This window comes from Callorhinchus milii, unplaced genomic scaffold, assembly GCF_018977255.1.
Source record: "Callorhinchus milii isolate IMCB2004 unplaced genomic scaffold, IMCB_Cmil_1.0 Scaffold10, whole genome shotgun sequence".
Classification (NCBI taxonomy): Eukaryota; Metazoa; Chordata; class Chondrichthyes; order Chimaeriformes; family Callorhinchidae; genus Callorhinchus; species Callorhinchus milii.
This window is the reverse complement of record NW_024704751.1, coordinates 16,502,792-16,519,445: the sequence shown is the minus strand read 5'-3', so window position 1 is coordinate 16,519,445 and position 16,654 is coordinate 16,502,792. Positions and strand designations below refer to the sequence as shown.

At 48.5% G+C, this 16,654-nt stretch overlaps 2 protein-coding genes across 6 annotated transcripts in view; both read right to left on the bottom strand.

Annotated features, from left to right (window-relative positions):
• Window positions 1-884: 884 nt before the first annotated feature.
• On the bottom strand, window positions 885-5,895 carry pigv (phosphatidylinositol glycan anchor biosynthesis, class V). Of its 2 annotated transcripts, none has more exons than XM_007894933.2 (4): window positions 5,863-5,895; window positions 4,148-4,278; window positions 1,732-2,904; window positions 885-1,238 (listed from the first exon to the last, which is right to left on the bottom strand). In XM_007894933.2, the coding sequence occupies exons 2-4, from the start codon at window positions 4,217-4,219 to the stop codon at window positions 978-980; spliced, it is 1,506 nt and encodes a 501-aa protein (XP_007893124.2). In that variant the 5' UTR covers window positions 4,220-4,278; window positions 5,863-5,895; the 3' UTR covers window positions 885-977. The 2 variants fall into 2 exon arrangements, with proteins under 2 accessions (XP_007893124.2, XP_007893123.2); XM_007894932.2 differs by lacking the exon at window positions 5,863-5,895 and adding an exon at window positions 4,408-4,944.
• Window positions 5,896-9,529: 3,634 nt separating this feature from the next.
• arid1ab (AT rich interactive domain 1Ab (SWI-like)) overlaps window positions 9,530-16,654 on the bottom strand; it is a 47,887-nt gene continuing 40,762 nt past the window's right edge. For 2 of the 4 annotated variants that reach the window (XM_007894925.2, XM_007894929.2), the window contains 6 exons: window positions 16,489-16,639; window positions 15,113-15,232; window positions 14,698-14,794; window positions 13,618-14,404; window positions 12,755-12,885; window positions 9,530-12,332 (listed from right to left, as the gene is read on the bottom strand). In XM_007894925.2, coding sequence (XP_007893116.2) covers window positions 10,641-12,332; window positions 12,755-12,885; window positions 13,618-14,404; window positions 14,698-14,794; window positions 15,113-15,232; window positions 16,489-16,639 — 2,978 coding nt within the window. In that variant the 3' untranslated portion in view covers window positions 9,530-10,640. The remainder of the gene's footprint in view (window positions 12,333-12,754; window positions 12,886-13,617; window positions 14,405-14,697; window positions 14,795-15,112; window positions 15,233-16,488; window positions 16,640-16,654) is intronic. The other 2 variants (XM_007894927.2, XM_007894930.2) reach the window with 1 other exon arrangement.

Here is a 16,654-nt window from a genome sequence, read left to right as displayed (position 1 = left end):
GCTCCCCTCCTTGTAATTGCTGGTTCCCCGATCAACAACAACTTACAAGGAATGATGTTTGGACGTTTAACAGCTGCTGTTCAAATGGAACTCAGACATTGCATGTTAGCAGCGGCAGTTCAGGTGCTGCTCACTCTGCTGCAAGGGCTTGTGTCTTTGTGTTTCACAACACGGACACGACCAGAAATAATATTGTTGTATTTTAAATAAAGAGTCTGGTCCAACTTTGGATAAATGTATACATGCATCCACACATACATGAATACTGTCGGTGGCGGTCCCAGTTATTGCAGTGGATTGCCTGCCTGATATGCATCAATAAGATAATCAGACGGATGTGAAGGCTCTCCCCAGCAGCAGTGACAGAAGCGGCAAGGGTAGTTTTTATTACCATTATTTATTTACTCCATCTCTCCAAATACATAAATCATTCTGCAGTAAGTTAGTCCGTCGCAACCAGGCCTCTAACCCAACCACCAACCTGCACCGCAGGCAGCACTTTACAGAAACCAACTGATACACAGCACAGAGCCTGTCCCACACACAGCACCTGGTGTTGAATGTTCTTGTTCGTGTTCAAATCCATTCACTCCCTGGCACCTCCCTACCTCTCTGACCTCCTCACTCCCCAATCCACCACCCGGCGCTTCCGTTCGACTGGCACCAGATTCCTGCTCGTCCCTCACAACTTCCGCCCCACCATCGGAGATCGCTCTTTCAGCCACTACGTCCCAAAACTCTGGAACACTCTCCCCCAATCCCTCCGCCTTGCCCCCTCTCCCCTCTTTCAAGTCCTGCCTGAAAACTTTCCTCTTCAACCGTGTTTGCAGCCACCTCCCCCCTCCTTGGAGTCAGGCTCCACTACTGTTAAGCTCTCTTGAGATGCTATCCTGCATGGAGGGAACTATATAAGTTAAATTGTTGTTGATGATGAATGGAACATATTGAGCGAATGAATGTCTGAAACATTCTGAGGCTCATGTCCACGGGAGGAAGTTGCAATGCAGTAACAGACCAAGGAGCCAGTACAACAGAAAGTAGGCCAGGAGCCAGCGAGTAGTTGGGCTTCGTTGTCTCCAGTCCAGAAGCAGTTCCGTCAGGATGTTTTTGGGCAACACGGGGTTAGTGGGGGCAGCAACACTGTTCCACGTGGCATGTTCAGCCTCCGCTTTCTGAATCAGGTGAGCACAGAACCAATACAGGACAGGAGATGATGAGGCCAAGAACCTGGTCAAAACCTGCAAACAAAGGAAGACAGAGATTAATGCACGCTCTAAAGGAACTCAAACCACACACACAAGCTCCAGCTCTCCAGCTCAGTCTTTTCCCAGTACAACCATATTCATTAGCGGCGCTGCACAAGATGTAGTTCCTCCCATCCTGAAAAGCATTGACTTCTTTTTCCTTTAACTGGGAAATAGTTGCAGCAACAGCAGGTCCTTCTGGTATTTTGCCGAAGTACTCACAGGGAATTGTCATGATGAATGTTATTGGGTTATTAGACCTGGGGGAACATGACCCAGATATCCGCAAGATTCTTTCGTCATTGGTCTCGGGATAGGTATCAGGAGCAAGTACCCCGACTGATTTTCCCATTCTAATACTGGGACTCTAAAGCCAAATGTTAGACAACTGCTGTGTCAGCTGCAATCAGGGTCAATCCCTGGACACAGAGCCAGTTGCTGACGTGTCACAGACCCCACACTCAGTGCTCTGGTGTCTTGGTCTTACCTGAATGTGCATGAAACACACGGCAAACGCAAGCAGTCCTGCCATGTGCACGAGATAGATGAACACCTCTGGGCTGTGAAACCCGTTTGCTGGCTTCTTCTCTCCCACCTCCGTTCTCCTCTTGCTGACCAGTCCCAGCCGCACACAATACCAGAAATCAGCTGCCACATATTGCCAGGCAGCCCAGCCACCCAGGAAGGCAGCTGGCAGTGCCAGCAGGAAGTTGGGCAGCTGTCGGAGTTGGTAATACTTCAGGAAGCCCAGATTCCAGTACACTTTCTGGATGTAGGAGTAGATCAGGGGGAAGCGGTGAGAGCACCAACTCGGCAGCGCCATGTTTATATCGGGGACCCTGTAGCCCTTCTCCCTGGCGAGCTGTAAGAGAGGCTGAGGGACATCCTGCCCTGAGGTCACAGTCGGTGTGCAGAAGGTCAGGTAGCCATAATACTGGAAGAGTGCAAAGGGCAACACAATTGCGATCGTGCCTCCGGCCACCGTCAGCACTGACTGAGCAGCTACACGGAGCCAACACCATGTCTGAGGTCCATTCACTGCCGACTTCATCACCGCCCTCACGTGCCTCACACTGCGCTTCAGCTCCAAGTAGATGAGGAACCCAGCGTTTACCGTCCCATTGGAGCGTGTGGCTGTGGCTAAGGCAAAGAATACACAGCCCAGCACTGACCATCCGATCTCCAGCTGCCACATCCCTGCCAGTGCCAGCAGTATGAACATGCTCTCCGAGTAGGCAGCTGACATGAAGACACTAACTGGAGTGAGGCAAAAGAGCAAGCTGGCAAGGGTGGCCATGCTGTGATCCTTCAGCACCACACAACTCAGCTTGTACAAGGCTCCGGCTGCCAATGTGAACAGAACTGTGTTTAGCAGCACCCCAGACAGCAGCAGGCGGTTGTGGAGGCTCAGACACCCCTTGCACGGTGAGGCAAGAGTTTCAGCCACTATCCGCATGCACCCCGGAAACAAGGGCAGGAAGGCAAAGTTGTGCTCAAAGACATAGCCAAACTCCGCGATGAATAGAAAGTGCTGTGCATCCCAGCGGGAAAAACCACTAAGCAGGGTTTGCACTATCACATCTCCCAACGTGGAATTGTGCAGCTGGGGTGGACTGAAGGCATCGGCAGTGTGGTCGGGAATTAGGGAATTAAACAGAACCTAGAACAGAAAAATTAATATATTAACATCCTCATCATTGCCCAATGCATCTATGCACCCCCCCAAAAAAAGTGGGACAGCCATTGGCACCTGAAACATCAGCCCCTGAGCCATTTCCAAACCATCCTGAGAATATTACACGTTACTGCCTGGAAATTCAACCTAAGATGTACCCTTGACAGCAAGGGCACTGCATTCCTGATGGGGCAACGCTCTTTAATACAAATAATTAATCAATTAAAATTTTAATTGCCAGGAAATTAAACTGAAGCAGCAGCTGCTAATCCCGGGAGCAGTCAGAACATTTCCCAGTCTTCTCGCTGGCAGTGATCTCATCCGGTCACAGAAACACACACACACACAAGTGTCAGATATCAGAAACCTCCTCTGCAGCTCACTCAGCACAAAGCTGTTAAGACACAGAATCACTTCCCCTCTGCAATCGTTTGCTTCCTCCTCTCGCCCTCACCACATTTGATAACAAATACAGAAAACATTTGAAATTATTTTGTTTCTCTATTGAGCAAATTCTGACTGGAGACAATTCCACAGATACTCTTGGTTACCTTCCCAGGTGACCATTCCTCATGTACGAGTTCAGTCAGACAGTCAGTAAGTCAACCAGCCAGCAGGTTACTGAACCACAGGGAACTCAGTCCTGATACTGATCTTGTTCTCACCCAACACTAACCCATTCTAATAGGGAATCATAGAGATCAGGAGCACGGAACTATGGCTGTTTTTCCTCTTCTCAGTCCTAGGGTCCTGTGGCCAACTGCAGTACCAACGATGATCAACAATAAACCAGCTCGGGTTCTAAACCTGGAGTCAACCTCAGCTGTGAAACATGGTGCTGCAACAGACAATGTCATTACCCACCCAGCTCCCAGGAAAACCAGTCAACCCATATTTACCCCATGAAGGTGGGCTGGCTCTGGACCAAACTATTATTGAGCTACATAAAATCAGAGGAGGTGGAAGGAGGGGAGAAAGACCATGGAGACAATGGTGCAAGCACACTGGTTGTACCTAATTGGGGGGAGGTGGGAGAAAGAGTAGAGTGCAGGGAGAAATGTGTAAGCATGTTAGGCATCACATCTGAAGCCTCTGAATGGCAGAATTACAAGTGTGGCACTGATTTGATCTAAGAGCCAGGTATTGGAAACATTCTGGCTATGATTCAGGCCACAAGTAGGTTACACTTTGGAAGCATATGCCGCATTGATGCACGCTTGGAACTGACCTGCAAGAGGACAGTGAGGATTCTGGTGTACAAAGCAAAGAGCATCACACTCCGAATGCCGTAAACTTCCATCCTGTGAAGTGACTGCACAAGGCACGCCAACACTTCACCTCTTTATTATGCTGGGACACCTGAAAGGAGACAGATTGCAGAAGATTTAGTTACTGTGCAGCTCAAGCCACTTGGCCCATCCCAGAGGGAGTGCAAAGTGTAGACACTGAGGCATTACATGCCGTCATTTATTTGCTTCATTTACTGACCAACGCTGGGATCCAATCGGGAGTTCCTGCCTCCCAACTGACTCCACGTGTGCTGCAGCTCAGCACCCTCATCGCAGACTATTTCTGCTGAGATAATCTGCAGACTCACTGCTTCACCCCCCAGCCCAAGTCAGTCTCAATAGCTCACTCAACAGATTCACTCCCAGCCCGCGTCCAGGCACCAGTCCAGTTAGACTGGGTGAGACCAAGATCCAAGACGATTAATCAACTTAACACACTCTTGACAAGATATTCAAATAATGACTCGTCACAGATGACGCAGCCGGGTGACGGGTGTAAGGTACATTCTGCTGGGAGTCAGTCGCCGCTCTACCGGCTCAGCCTTTTAATTAGTGTGCGAGAGGAGGACTGGTGTATCTGCCGTTTGTTCAATGGGATTTTAGAAATATTCCCGGAATCCTCGAACGTGTCGGCCTCGGGGCCGGGCGCGCGGAGGCGGCCCGTCTCAAGACCCCCCCTCTTCGACCCCTGCCTTCGGGCACCCTCCTCCTACCCTCCACCCCCTCCTGATCTGCACCACCAGCTCGGGGTGGGGGTGTGGGGGTGGGGATCCCAGACCGTCCAGCGCCTGAGGACGTCCTCCTGACGTGAGGGGCGTTGTACACACGTCAGTTGTTGTTGTTGTTGTTTAAAAGCTCACGTCGGGACTTAAAATCCCATCGGAGGCCATTCACGGGAGGGAGGGAGGGAGGGGCGAAGAGGAGGAGGGGGGAAAGAAGTGCGGGGTTTAATTAATCTAATCATTAATCTAATCATTTAAATCTGCTCTTGACGGTGCCGCCGCCTCGACTGATCTGGAGCTCAAAATGGCGGCGACGGCCACTCTCTCCCTCCTCCCTCCCTCCCTCCCTCCCTGCGCGCGCAGCGGCCCGACTGACCTGGCGCGGGGCGGGGGGGGGAAGGGGGCGAGAGGCCTCGCGCTCTCAACTGCCACTTCCGGTAAGGTGAAAAAACACACGCGCGGCGCCCCGTCACCGCGTCACCATGGAAACACTTCCGGTTCCCGCGTCTCCGCCTCCCGCCCGCCCAGCCTTCAGCAATGGCGCCGCCGGGGCGCGTCCCCAAACCAACCGCTCCGCCGCGCCCTGCGTCACTTGCCTTGTGTGAGCTGCTCGACAAAATGCCGGGGGGCGGGCGGGGGGGGGGGGGAGACTCGGCAGGGCGTGAGAGCCGCAGCCGAGAGGGGACGAATCGGGTTCAGAACCCGGTGATGTCCCCCCCCCACCCCCTCCCCCACTAAACAGCAGATTGCTTTATTTTCTGAGCTGATTCCCTTCAGGAGCATTCGCCTCGGGAAGCACTTTATTTCGGATCCCCACCCCCTCCCTCCCCCCAAAAAAAAAATCTTGCCAACCCCCCCCCCCCAAAAAAAAATTAAAACGAAATGAATTCGCACGTGGATGCAAAAAAAAACCCCAACAACAACCAACCTACCTGTCAGCACGTCCCCCCTCCCCCCACCACCACCCCCCCCTCGGCCTCACTGACTGACCCGCTTCCTGGTTTGGGCTATTCCATGTTGCTGAGGGAGCAGATTCCTGCCTCTGAGCTCAGCTCAGCTCCTGCCTCCTGTTACTCCACCTCCCTCCAGTCGCCCACACTCCTAAGACAGTTCACCCGCCCCTAAATCCGCTGGCAAAGACATTTACAACCCCCCCCCCACCTCCTCACACACACATACACACACACTCCACGCTGTCATAATGCTGCTGGCAGGCAGGACGTGGCGTCTCATTATCCCAGCTAGGGATAGGTAACGAGGTCACTGCCATTCTTCAAATGTTCCGGGAGATTTTCTGTGTTCGGGTATCTCACCTCACGAGCAAATGGAAGAACCGGTCCCTACGTTGCTCAGATGCCTTCCACAGCAAAGGACTAAGAGCATTTTCCATCGTCAGGTCTCGTTCTGCGGTAGCCTTCGCGTCAGAAGGTTGTGCTTTCTTTCCATCCAATGTCAACTTGGGTACTTGTTTGGCCAGTACTGTACTGGGAGGGCACTGCATTGGGAAGTGTGGTTGTCAGGTTGAAACTTTGAACTGAAGGTCCGTCTGTCCAAGTGGCCTGAAAGATCTCTTAGCCCTATCCTGACCAACAATCCTCATCATAAATTGGTCATTCACCTAACATCTTGCATTTATATAGCACCCTTCATGCAAGTTAGCTTCTCAGAGCGCTGAACAGAGGTGGAGCTTGCCCCCAAGCTGGTTGGGGAGGAGGGGGTAACTGTTGGCACAGTTGAAGAACAAGGCTTTAAGAGTGATCTGAAACTGCGGAAGGAGAGGGCAAGACAAAGGGATTGAGGGAGAGTTCCAGAGTTTCGGGATGTATTGGCTGAAAGCACGGCCAGCGCTGGTGGAACAATGGCAATTCATGGGGCTTTGCTTCATTCATTACACTTAACAACAAATACTTCTCAAGCCATGTTCAAATAAGCTGAGAATGGTCCTGGCTATTAACCATTAGGTCAGTATTGCTGCCACTCAACGATCAGCTGGGAAGGGAAATATAGCCCAGACTATGGCTGAATGTAGGTACACTTATTGGAGTAATACATCCACTTCATCACTTGGAGTTAAAGCCTAAATATCTTGGTTACTCAGATCAAAAAATATAATTGTAGCAGTAGAATAGCATTCAGTACCCAGAGAGTGAATACACTGATGGACTTGAAAGCAGTTTGTAACTCAGTGGTTAGTCTTCCTCATACAAGCACAGCAATCTTGCGAGACTATAGGTGGGAAAGCAGAGGCAATCAACAGCCCAACTATCTATTCTCAGTTCTCTCTTCCTGCCCTCTTTGGATGCAGAAAAGCTTACATTTTACAGTACTTTATTGCATTGAAATGTCTCAAAAGCACTTCATTACTGTCAAGTGCAGTGGTTGTTTTGGAGGTAAGTGTTGCTGCTGTTGTGACTATATATTTGGAGAATTGTTGGCACACCAAGAGAAATTGCCTTTTCTTTTTGACTAGATCCATGTTGACCTGAATAAGCAAAATAGGACCTCAGTTTACATCTCATCTGAAGAACAAAATCTCTGCCAAAGTGGGCTTCCCCAGTTCTGCAGTGGAGTATCAGCCTAGACTTGCACTCAGGTCTAGATGTGTGGCTTGAATTCACAACCTTCTAACTCAGTGGGAGAGTATTACTAACTGAGCCAGGGGCACCTCGCCTTGACTGTACATCAAGCATAAGAAAGCTTGAATCGTTGGTTGGAGCTCAGTCAAACCAATCCCACTGACCCAACACGGCATGCTCAGCAGTGATCCAAAGTAGGAAGCCAAGTGGATTCTCCAGCCAGGGAACACTAGGACTACATTATCATCCACAATGCTGCATCATCTTATAGTTACAAAAAAAAGCACAGGAGCAGGCTATTTGGCCCAACTCATCTGTGCCAGTGTTTCACGTTCCACTCGAGCATCCACCGCTTCTAATCTCAGGGTAGACCACTGAGCAAACCCAAGCTCTTATGTTTAATGTGGCTAAGCAACTACATCAACTCATGTACTTACTCACCAAATCATCAAGGTGCTCTGGAACATTGTTTCCAGTAGAATAAATACATCTGCAACAGTAATCCTTCCAATGAGTACACAGATTTTTCACAAATTACCTCAATGGAAGGCAATGCATCTCTCGAGCTGAACACAAGCACAAACCCACTTAGCATTCAAGAAATTAACTTGCTTATATAACTAACTTAATTTTTAATAAATTTCACTCCGCAAAGCTCTTCTGGGACATTCCTTTTCTGTGAAAACTGTATGCAAGTTGTAATAGTAATCATTTTGTTCTCAGGAAATCTCTTTATTCTCAGAAGCAAATCTCTGCAAAGAGCAAGTTTTCAAAACAATTTTCCTCTAGTTTAAGATTAAATTCCCTCAAATACAACAGTACTAACAATGAAGTCTTAAACTGAGTGATTTCATTATTGAAACCAGCCTAGCTCTTCGACTTCACACACAAATGATCAGCAATTACAGGGACTGCTTTTGTGAGTCAATAAGTTTGAGACATTTTCATCGCAGCAGAAACTCAAGAGCTGCCTCTCCAGCTGGTGAATCATCATCAGGGTTTACATGCCAGTTTTCTAAAAGAATCAGTTAAAAGTCAAAGCCACAGGTCCTCAGAGAAGTTTAGAGTCTAAACCAAAGACGAGTTGCTGGCGAGAAACAAACTCTGCCCAGCTTACTGAGGTTATGGAGACAGAATGTAAGAAAGCCCAATATTTACCCAGAGCAAGCTAGTTTATAGCTGCAGTGATTAAGGGGACACAAATGCTGTACTCAGTGAGGTGCAGAAACAGGTCTCTAAGCTGCAGAGGGTGAGGATGCGACTGCATTACAGGATCCAATCAGTGATTCATCGATCATCTGCCTCCACATTCCTCTTTGGTTTACAAAATCCTTCAGAATTTTTTTTACACAGCTCCAATCCGTTCCATGCAGCCGCCCTCGGCAGAGACGCGATGGTGGAAACATTCCAACAGTGACTAGCAAAGATGGCACAACACAAAATACAAAAATATCGACTTGGTTTAAATGGTAAAATCCAATTTATAAATGCTGAAGTGAATTTTCCTCCTGCCAATTTTCACCAAGTCTAAAATTTGAATTCCCCGTTAATTTGGATAAAAATCAATTGTTGAACAAGAAAATATTGGTCACAACTTTCAGTCCATGTTGATCAATTCTTCAGCTTCACAGATAGGGAGAGATGCAAACCCCCAGACCAAAACCCACTGGAGCATTAACTTGGCTCCTGCCCCATAGTAGAGATCCTCTGCCAGATATTAACAGAAACTTGGCTCTTGCCCATGGTAGAGATCCTCTGCCAAATATTTGCCAATACATTTTGAAGTTAACATTTGTCCGGCTTATCTGCATTTCTTAACCTTGATCATTTTCTCCAATTTTTTTGGAAACCTGGTGCTCGAATACAGCTGCTCCGAGAGAAGGAATAATTCTGATCCAATTTGTTCATTGACCTGCCATTCTGTACATGAATAGACATGATTGGAGGCTCACCAACAAATTACCTATGGCCATAGTCCCTTCAAAACAGGTGAAAAATGAATGAAAGCCTCCACGTCTCTTACCAAGATTTAATGTACATTTATTCTTAACACGTGGAACATATAGTATAAAGATTTCATACTGAATAAATGATATTCATTAAGCCAAAGGAAAAAGGAGGAATTTACATCAAGTTTTAGCTACATCGTCTGAAATACAAATATGCAGATTTTATAGCATTGAAAAATCTCAAATTGTGTTTCTTCATCATTTTCGTGAGCTTCAACTGAATCTAAACTTTTTTTCCACACCTTGATTATAAAGGAAAACGTGATCACGTGCTCTCCTCGAAACAGAGCACAACTTTATACATACAGAAACTTGTACATCACCCTCAGAGGAGATATGGCCGATGGAAATAAAAGCTATAGTCACTTCTCGCTTGACCATGTCATGAAAATTGTAAACCTCATTCTACAGGAGAAGAAAAAAAACCACCAAATCAGAGGGTATGTGTAATGTACAACTTCTATATACATTACAGCTCTCAGGCTGTAGCGGAAGGTTCAAACCAGTTAGGAGGTGAATCAGGGAAGTTCATACAGTCAAGGGGAAGAGGTCAGGGTGTTGTAGATACACATGATACTTGGGGGAGGGAAAGCTTTTCACGTTTACTGTAAACTAAAAAGTTTAAAACTACAGTTTGCTGCCAAACCACTGTTTCTCATTGTGAAACATCATCATGTTTACAGCTGATTGAGGGTTACATACATCTAGGATCTACTGCACAGGCCTTCTCCTGAATGGCGTAGCAGAGCTTCCCACGAGGCACCTTCCAGTGCTCCTTACGTCTCTCAAGAGTACAGCACGGAACCACGGGAGTTCCAAGTCACTTCGCTTCCAAAATTACCATAAAAACCTCAAAGTGGTGCGCTTCAGGGGACCGTCTGCCTCCCAAACTCACCGTAAACGAGACAGCAACTTTGGTTAAAACATTTCAGACTTACACAGGCAGCAAACATTAATTTTTTTTCCTCGGTACTTGATCAAAATGACTACAATATCCTTCCATTGTTAAGAGTTGGGTGGGGACAGATTTTGGGAAGAGAGGTGGTTTTTGCATAAATAAGGACAGAAACAGTCGATTCAAAGATCTCCACTCACGCACACACACGGTCAGGTCCCCAACAGCTGTCATGACTGGCCTATCATGAAGAGTACATCACAAATTACATTTGTAACCAGAGAGTTCAGCAGAGGCGACACAGAGATATCGAGCAGTCGCGACTCATGCAACGTGAACTCAGAGTGGTTTTCTTCTACTTTAGCCATTGCCAGGAGGGCCTTTGCGGCTCGGCGCATCATGTCCATGCTTGCTGGCTCAATGGGCGCAGTCTGCAAGTGCATCAGGCCAGACTGGCTGTGTTGGAGTTGGGTGGCAGCGAGACTATCCTCCAGAAAGCCCAGCAGATTGCCGATGCTTCCCTTCTGAACCGCAATGGCTCTGGCAGCCAGGCTGTCTCCCTGGGCCAGGTTTGCTAACAGCACTACGCACATTTCACGGCACACCTGGCTTTTCCGGTCACCGATGACCCTGATCAACGTCCCATAAAGTTTCTCCAAGCGGCTGAAGGGAGGCGTGGCCAGGACTAGGTCCACGTTGTTGTCCTGGATACTAAGCTTACACAACGTCTCCAGCACGAGTCTCTGAGGGGAGAGCACTGCGTTGGGGCCGAGCATTGGGAATGGATCCTGGGCCTCGGCTGAGGGACAGACAGCCCAGTGTAGCAGCCCATCCAGAATTGGCATGCAGATACTCTCCGGATACACAGACAAATCCAGCTGCCCAGAAATATTGGCCAATGTGACGAGGGTGTTCTCACGCAATACTTCTAAGCAGTCCCACCACCACTCGTCACTGTCGCAGCTTACGCCCTCATCTTCCTCGTCCTCCTTCTCGTATGTTAAGGGCGCCAGTTTGCGCTCGGGGTGTTCATGGTGCTGAAGGATCAGCTTGCCCAGGAGAAGGAGTAGGCCCGGGTGCTTCGACATCTCCACGTCGTTCCCAGGCACAAAGGCCAGGCTGCGCACAATATTGGATATACAGATGCAACGCTTTGTTAATGAGTCCTGCCAGTCTGCCACCAGGCACAGTGGCAGCTCGTCTCTGCTACGTGGCTCGTCCTCCAGAATGGTGATGTTTTTATGACTATGCCCCTGGTGAATTACAAACGGAAATTTGCTGTTTTCCAAGTTGCTGGTCTCTGTTGAATTATTCACTGGCTCCTCCATGAGTGAGCTTGGCCATGCCGACAGCACGTCATCAACCGTTGCACTTATGTTCTTCTCGGGCTGTTCCTTGACCGGAGTTTCGTTCCCTCCTTCCGTCATCCCTTTCCTGCTTTCTGCCGGATGCCTTTTAGTCGATCCTCCGCGGGTTGTGACCCGTTTCCGTGGCGCTACTTCCACCTTGCTCTCGAAGTGTGTCTGGATGTGTTCTGTAGTGTCTCCTCCACCAATCTGCCAGTGCAGCAAGCCGCTGTCAAACTCCTGCACCCTGCCCAGCTGATGAGAGCGATCCACCACAAACATGTCACTCTTTGTTACCACTTTCACAGGGAGCCTGTCGAATTTGCTGACGTGCTTGATATTCTCCTCTGGGCTCTCAGAGGCTGGGATCTCAGCTGCGCCTGCTGCCATCTCCTCCTCACTGTGTGCGGACTGCTCACCCACGGGCTCGGGATCAATCGGTACTTTCCCAAACTGTTCTGGATCTAACAGAGTCCTTTGGCCAGGATTTCCAATTTCGTATTCTTTCAGAATTCCAAATATTTCAATCAAGCACCGCCGGAAATATTCTACCAGTAGCTCCAGGAACCCCGGCAACTGTAGCAAAGATAAAGTGAGAGAAACAAGCGATCAGGCTTGTGAACATCCCCTGTGGGCTCTGACCAATCCACCAACTCAAGCAAACAGCAGACTTGTAAGGTGCAACACAAACCATCAACTAACATATACACAGAGCCCCGGGGCTGCTCGTACTCTAAGTGTATGTGTGGTGGTGGTGTGGGGGGGGGGGGGGGTAGGGTTGCGGGTGAGGGAAAAAATAGAGGAATTCTTTCCTTCTCACTTTGCAGAATGTGTCTGCTACTTGTGGGTATCCTTTTAAATCTGTACCATGTTTCTCCCTCCACCCAAAAAATAAAGACATGGAATGCTAGATGGGTTTCAATGTCATTTTAAGCAACTGTTAAACTATCTGAATATTAGCAAAGATTGGCATTGCCTGGACAATGTTGTTTACTCACCTGAGAGAGCGTGAAGGTGGATACACTGCTGTCATCGTACAGTAAGATATTGATGGTGTCCAAAGCCCAGGTACTTTCAGCCAAGAGACCCGACTTGAGAGACATCATCACCCGCCAGGCCTCTGGGGTGCCTGGGAAAATAACAAACAGAAATGGCAATATGGCCTGGGGCAACTCATGTCTAGCACCAATGTGCTTCGAAGCCCCCTCTCCCCCCCAAGCAAGCCACTGTTTTCTCATACCACCTCTCCACAGCCAGGGGACCTCTCCAATGAAGCAGAAGCAACTGATTAAATAGAGCAGTATGACACATGGCAAAGTATCAGGTTTACAAGCCAAAGCGTTGACCTGGATTCTGCACCAATTTTAGGTTCCAGTGGTAACTTGCAAAAAGAAAAAAAAGGCCTGACGGTGGAGTTGAATTCCAAATCACTCCTGCAGCAACAGCCATGAGCGAAAGCTGAAAACTCCTTTACCAGCTGGTGTAAACATGTGAGAAAAATCACTCCTTGCATAAAGCAGGAGCCCGTCAGTGACAGAGCACTTCAGTGCCGGTCAGTTGAATTTTACAGCCAATGTTCAGTTGCTCAGTGTGTGATAAGTGCTACAGGGACAGTATTACCATCAAGCTGCGAAACTCACATCATATCACAGCTCACGCAGCGTTCAACGCAACATATTGGGATTTTTAAAAAACAGTCACACACACACACACATAGAACTCTCGACAAAATACACTCATGTCCCATGCCCCCCGCGCAAGCATTCTCTTGGAAGAGGGAATCCTGGCCAATCCTGCACCCTCCTCCAACCGAGGTGTTGTTTAATCACCACGAGCCACGATATGATCAGTCACCACTCACCAATGTCCTTTGTGGTTAGCCTCCGGCGAGATTTCAGGATTGGTTGAGATGCCTCAACTGAACCAGGAGGGAAGGTGATATCCCGTCTCAGCATGGGTGACTGTGAGGGAGCTCCAGCCATGTGCGCAGCAGGCATCGGTGCCCCAACTTTCTGCATCTTCATCCCCGAATGGAGAAACGGGGACTTGCTGGGGGACGTGCGATTCTCGGGTGGGCGTTGCATAGGGGCGGGGCTGGAGACCTGGGACAGGTGGTTTGGCACTGCTGGAGGTGTTTGGTAGTTGGACTGCGGGGGCCGCGTATTTGGAGCAATGGATGCGGATGATGTGAATGGTGGCTGGCGTTGGATGACATGAGAACCCCACTGTCCTTCATGGTTCATTCTCTGATCGGGTCCCATCATCTCCTCAGAGCGATTCATGGTGTGGTAACCCGGAGCCTGTGCTGGGGCCCCAGGTACTTGCCGGTTTGGGTAGTTGTACGGCATGTCATTACGTCCTTGCCAGACATTGCCCTGCGGGCCCTCAGGAGGAGACTGCATCATCTGTGGAGGCATGGCCTGTTGTGTGGCTGAACCCTGGGCAACCTGCATTCTCTCTCTGCCGTACTGAAACGGGAACTGATTCTGCACTGGCCGGCGCTCCGTACCAGGATAGGCATTGGCATACTGGTTGTATACATCTTGCTGTGGCTGCTGCCCCGGCCCTGTGTAAGGAATCCCATACATCTCACCCTCCTGGCGCTTGGCTGGAGGCCCGTACGTCCCATCCATCTGTCGTTTGAAGTTCTGGAGAAGATTTGATAATAAGTGTCATAAATGTTTTAAAAACATTTTTGCAAATACAGACTATTAACCTGAACTTGATCAGACATTAAATGCAGCTTGTTTACTAGCTTATTTTTCTTGATGAATTCGGTAATTGCCAGCGGAACAGAATCCCTGAGGTTGGGATGATGTAACCATTCCCAGCACTAAGACCCTCTTCTATGTTAATGATAGAACCAGTACCTGGTTCTGTTCATTACCGTCCTCCATCCTATTGCACACGAGCGATTTGCTGAACCATTTTCCACACTCACCTGTTGCTGCTGTGGGAACATCCCAGGCTGCTGGTTGGAATAGGGCTGCCCAGTCGCAGCTACCTGACCAGGATACTGATTGCCATAAGGATCGTGCCTAGTTTTACAGAGAGAGGATGGGTGAAAGGAAACATTGACATTTAATATAACTTAATGCAGCCTGCCATCAGCCCCCCCACCCCCTCGGCCGCACGCCATTGGTAACAGCACTTTGACATTTGGACTAGTGTTTCACGTCAAGGTCATTAACATTGAACGGCCAACTTTAATCTGATTTCCCACTCCCCTTTTCAGTTTTTACATAAAACATATTCAAAACATTCTGCTTGAATATCTGCAGCAGTTCAGCGCTGAGGTAAACTTTAATGAGTAGGAACCAATTCTTCAACAGTAAAAAGCAGAGTCGCCCACTTACCGCTGCTGCCCCGGGTAGCGACCTGGGGAGTACATGCCAGGATCTGCACTCACTGGGACCATGCTGGGTTGTGCTGAGGCAGCTCCCAAACTCCCGTCTGGGCCCATTCCGTGTTCTGGCCTATAGGTGCAGCGGCGGAAAGGAACGAGAAAAAGTTAAGAAAAGGGAAAAAAATACAATCGAGTAAGTAATTAAAACATTTTGTAGATGGAACACAAACCATCTCTCTGCATCTTGAGTCACAGCTTCAAATTAAAACAAGAAGATTACATTTGTATAGCGCCTTTCACGTCGGGAGGACGTCCCAAGGCGCTGAAACACAAGCATGGTCTCCTGGAGCTCACCAGTACACAGCATACAGTGGCTGATGTTGGCACTTGCTGTGAAAGAGTTTGTTGCAGACACTTCTGAATGAGAAGTGATCACAGTCATTACCCAGTTGTTGAGTGACCCTCAGCTGTCAATGCCACATGCTAAGCTGCTTATTTGCCACATAGTTTATTGGCTGTGAAACACTTGCTTCTTTCCCTTTACAAGAATCTTGTCTGGGTAACGGGTGCAGTGGCTGCAGAAAATAGATAGTTCAGTGACGCTGGGTCACATCACCTATAAGTGGCAGGATGACACCAGCTTTCTGGGCTCCAGTTACTCCCAGCAATGTTAACTCCATCAGAGCCACAGCAGAGTTTCTGCCTATGTTGAATTCTGTCGTTCAAATGTCTAGTTTATGAAAAGTAGAATTACTAGAAAGTTACATACATCAGAATAAGGTTCATGTTCTGAAAACTGACAGGACTGAACAGCTTTATGTGCTCAGATGGTTCCTTAAAGTGTAAGGATTTCCTCCCTATCAGGTGAATTCCAGTGCAGACACCCCTAGAAGATATCTGCCAACCCCTCTCTGGTTATCACTACTATGCAGATATAGGACAACCTGAGTCATTGCCCACCTGCAAAGAATGAAAGGGGACTGACCAAGTGCCAGCTATCAACTAAAGTAATTCTCTGCAAGGTTCACTCAGAATAATTTTGATTTGGTCAAAGCTCAACCTCTGCTCATTAACTCCCTGCATACACACTATATAATAAACACACACAATATATAATACAGACACATTTTACCAATGCTTAATAATACTACGTGCCACCAGCTGCCAGTAAGGAAGAACCAACCCCGTGCATTGGAACAGGTTACATCTTCTGTGTTTTGCTTAACCTGTTCAGTGTTAAATGGGCTAAATGAATCTCAGTGGATATCACAGAATCATAGGAGGCTATTCCACCCATCGAGCCTGTGCTTTGCCTGTTCCTTCAGTCTGGATGTTTCCTGTTAAACAGCAGCATGATTTGCTGTGTGTATCAACCTGGCTTCCTACCTCCTCTCGAATCCAGGTCCATACGCATACTGCTGGCGCTGCCCCATGCCCACAGCACTCATACCCGTGGTCGTGGGGCGGTTGTAAAGGTCTCCCATCCCCGCATTGGGAACAGGTCCAGCAGACATGAAGGGGTCAGTTCCAGGAGCTGCTGGAAGAGAGATTT

Bases quoted from the DNA above. Each gene is read 5' to 3' on its own strand.
- pigv (XM_007894933.2), bottom strand. From the start codon at position 4,219: ATGGAAGTTTACGGCATTCGGAGTGTGATGCTCTTTGCTTTGTACACC. The intron at 2,905-4,147 runs GTCAGTTCCAAG...TTTCTGTTCTAG, and splicing joins TCCTCACTGTCCTCTTGCAG to GTTCTGTTTAATTCCCTAAT. The intron at 1,239-1,731 runs GTAAGACCAAGA...CTTTGTTTGCAG, and splicing joins TGTGTTTCATGCACATTCAG to GTTTTGACCAGGTTCTTGGC.